This window comes from Sinocyclocheilus grahami, unplaced genomic scaffold (genome assembly GCF_001515645.1).
Source record: "Sinocyclocheilus grahami isolate Dianchi unplaced genomic scaffold, SAMN03320097.WGS_v1.1 scaffold39.1, whole genome shotgun sequence".
Classification (NCBI taxonomy): Eukaryota; Metazoa; Chordata; class Actinopteri; order Cypriniformes; family Cyprinidae; genus Sinocyclocheilus; species Sinocyclocheilus grahami.
Window position 1 is genome coordinate 86,552 of NW_015505218.1, and position 860 is coordinate 87,411.

General features: G+C 43.1%; 1 protein-coding gene across 3 annotated transcripts in view; it reads right to left on the reverse strand.

The window, feature by feature from the left end:
- LOC107581874 (cyclin-I-like) overlaps window positions 1–860 on the reverse strand; it is a 7,797-nt gene that overhangs the window by 2,270 nt on the left and 4,667 nt on the right. For all 3 annotated transcript variants that reach the window (XM_016267544.1, XM_016267545.1, XM_016267543.1), the window contains exon 7: window positions 188–418. In XM_016267544.1, coding sequence (XP_016123030.1) covers window positions 188–418 — 231 coding nt within the window. The remainder of the gene's footprint in view (window positions 1–187; window positions 419–860) is intronic.

Below are 860 nucleotides of genomic sequence, written 5' to 3' on the forward strand. Positions count from 1 at the left end.
TAATAAATATACACAGCACACATACATATATTATGTAAACAAACAAACTTTATTTTGGATGCGATTAATCATATAATTTTTTTTATTTTTTTTCCCCTCTTGGTGCACCACTAGCAGTTTGCCAAAATATTCCAAGCAGCATATCAATCTCCCAAAAGCTGTAAGATAGCGATGTGTTCTTGACTACCTGTGCTTTCCTCAGCAGGTCGGTAAAAACAGAGAACCAATCAGGCGTCAGCCTCTCCAGCTCCAAAGTGATGATGGCCAAAGCCAATATGGAGCCCTTGAAGTGCCAGAGCTGGTGGCAGGCCATACAGTGCTGCAGCTGCCTGGTCCACAGCGACGCCTGGAGGCAGGGTCTCTTCTGAGAGCTGGACAGCATCAGCCGAGGACGCCTGGACATCAGCAGGCCGTGGAACTGAGGGAAAACAACAAACCGCTTAACCAACAGAGCCACCGAAACACAGGGTCTGTACCTGTACTCTGGAGAAACGGTTTGTGTGTAAGCCCTTCATGAGCGGGCTGTAAACAGTGTGCTGTGTTCAATAGTCTCTCGCTCGGATTCTCAATCCAGATACATTCGGTTTTTCCTCAATGCAGGCCATTTTGTTAACATGAAAGCCATGCACAACCCACCAAAATGATTTTTTTGTCTGTTTTTGGGAATTGATTCCCTGGTTGATTTTCCATTCAAGTCCGAGCGAAATACAAGTTTGCAAAATTGGCAACTAATTAGCATTAAACAATATTACACTGATCATCATTGATGAATACAATAATGTGCACTTAATAAATAGGGCCCATTCTGATTTCACACTGACGCACATGTTTTCTAGCTTCATCTGTTTGGAAAAAGAAAT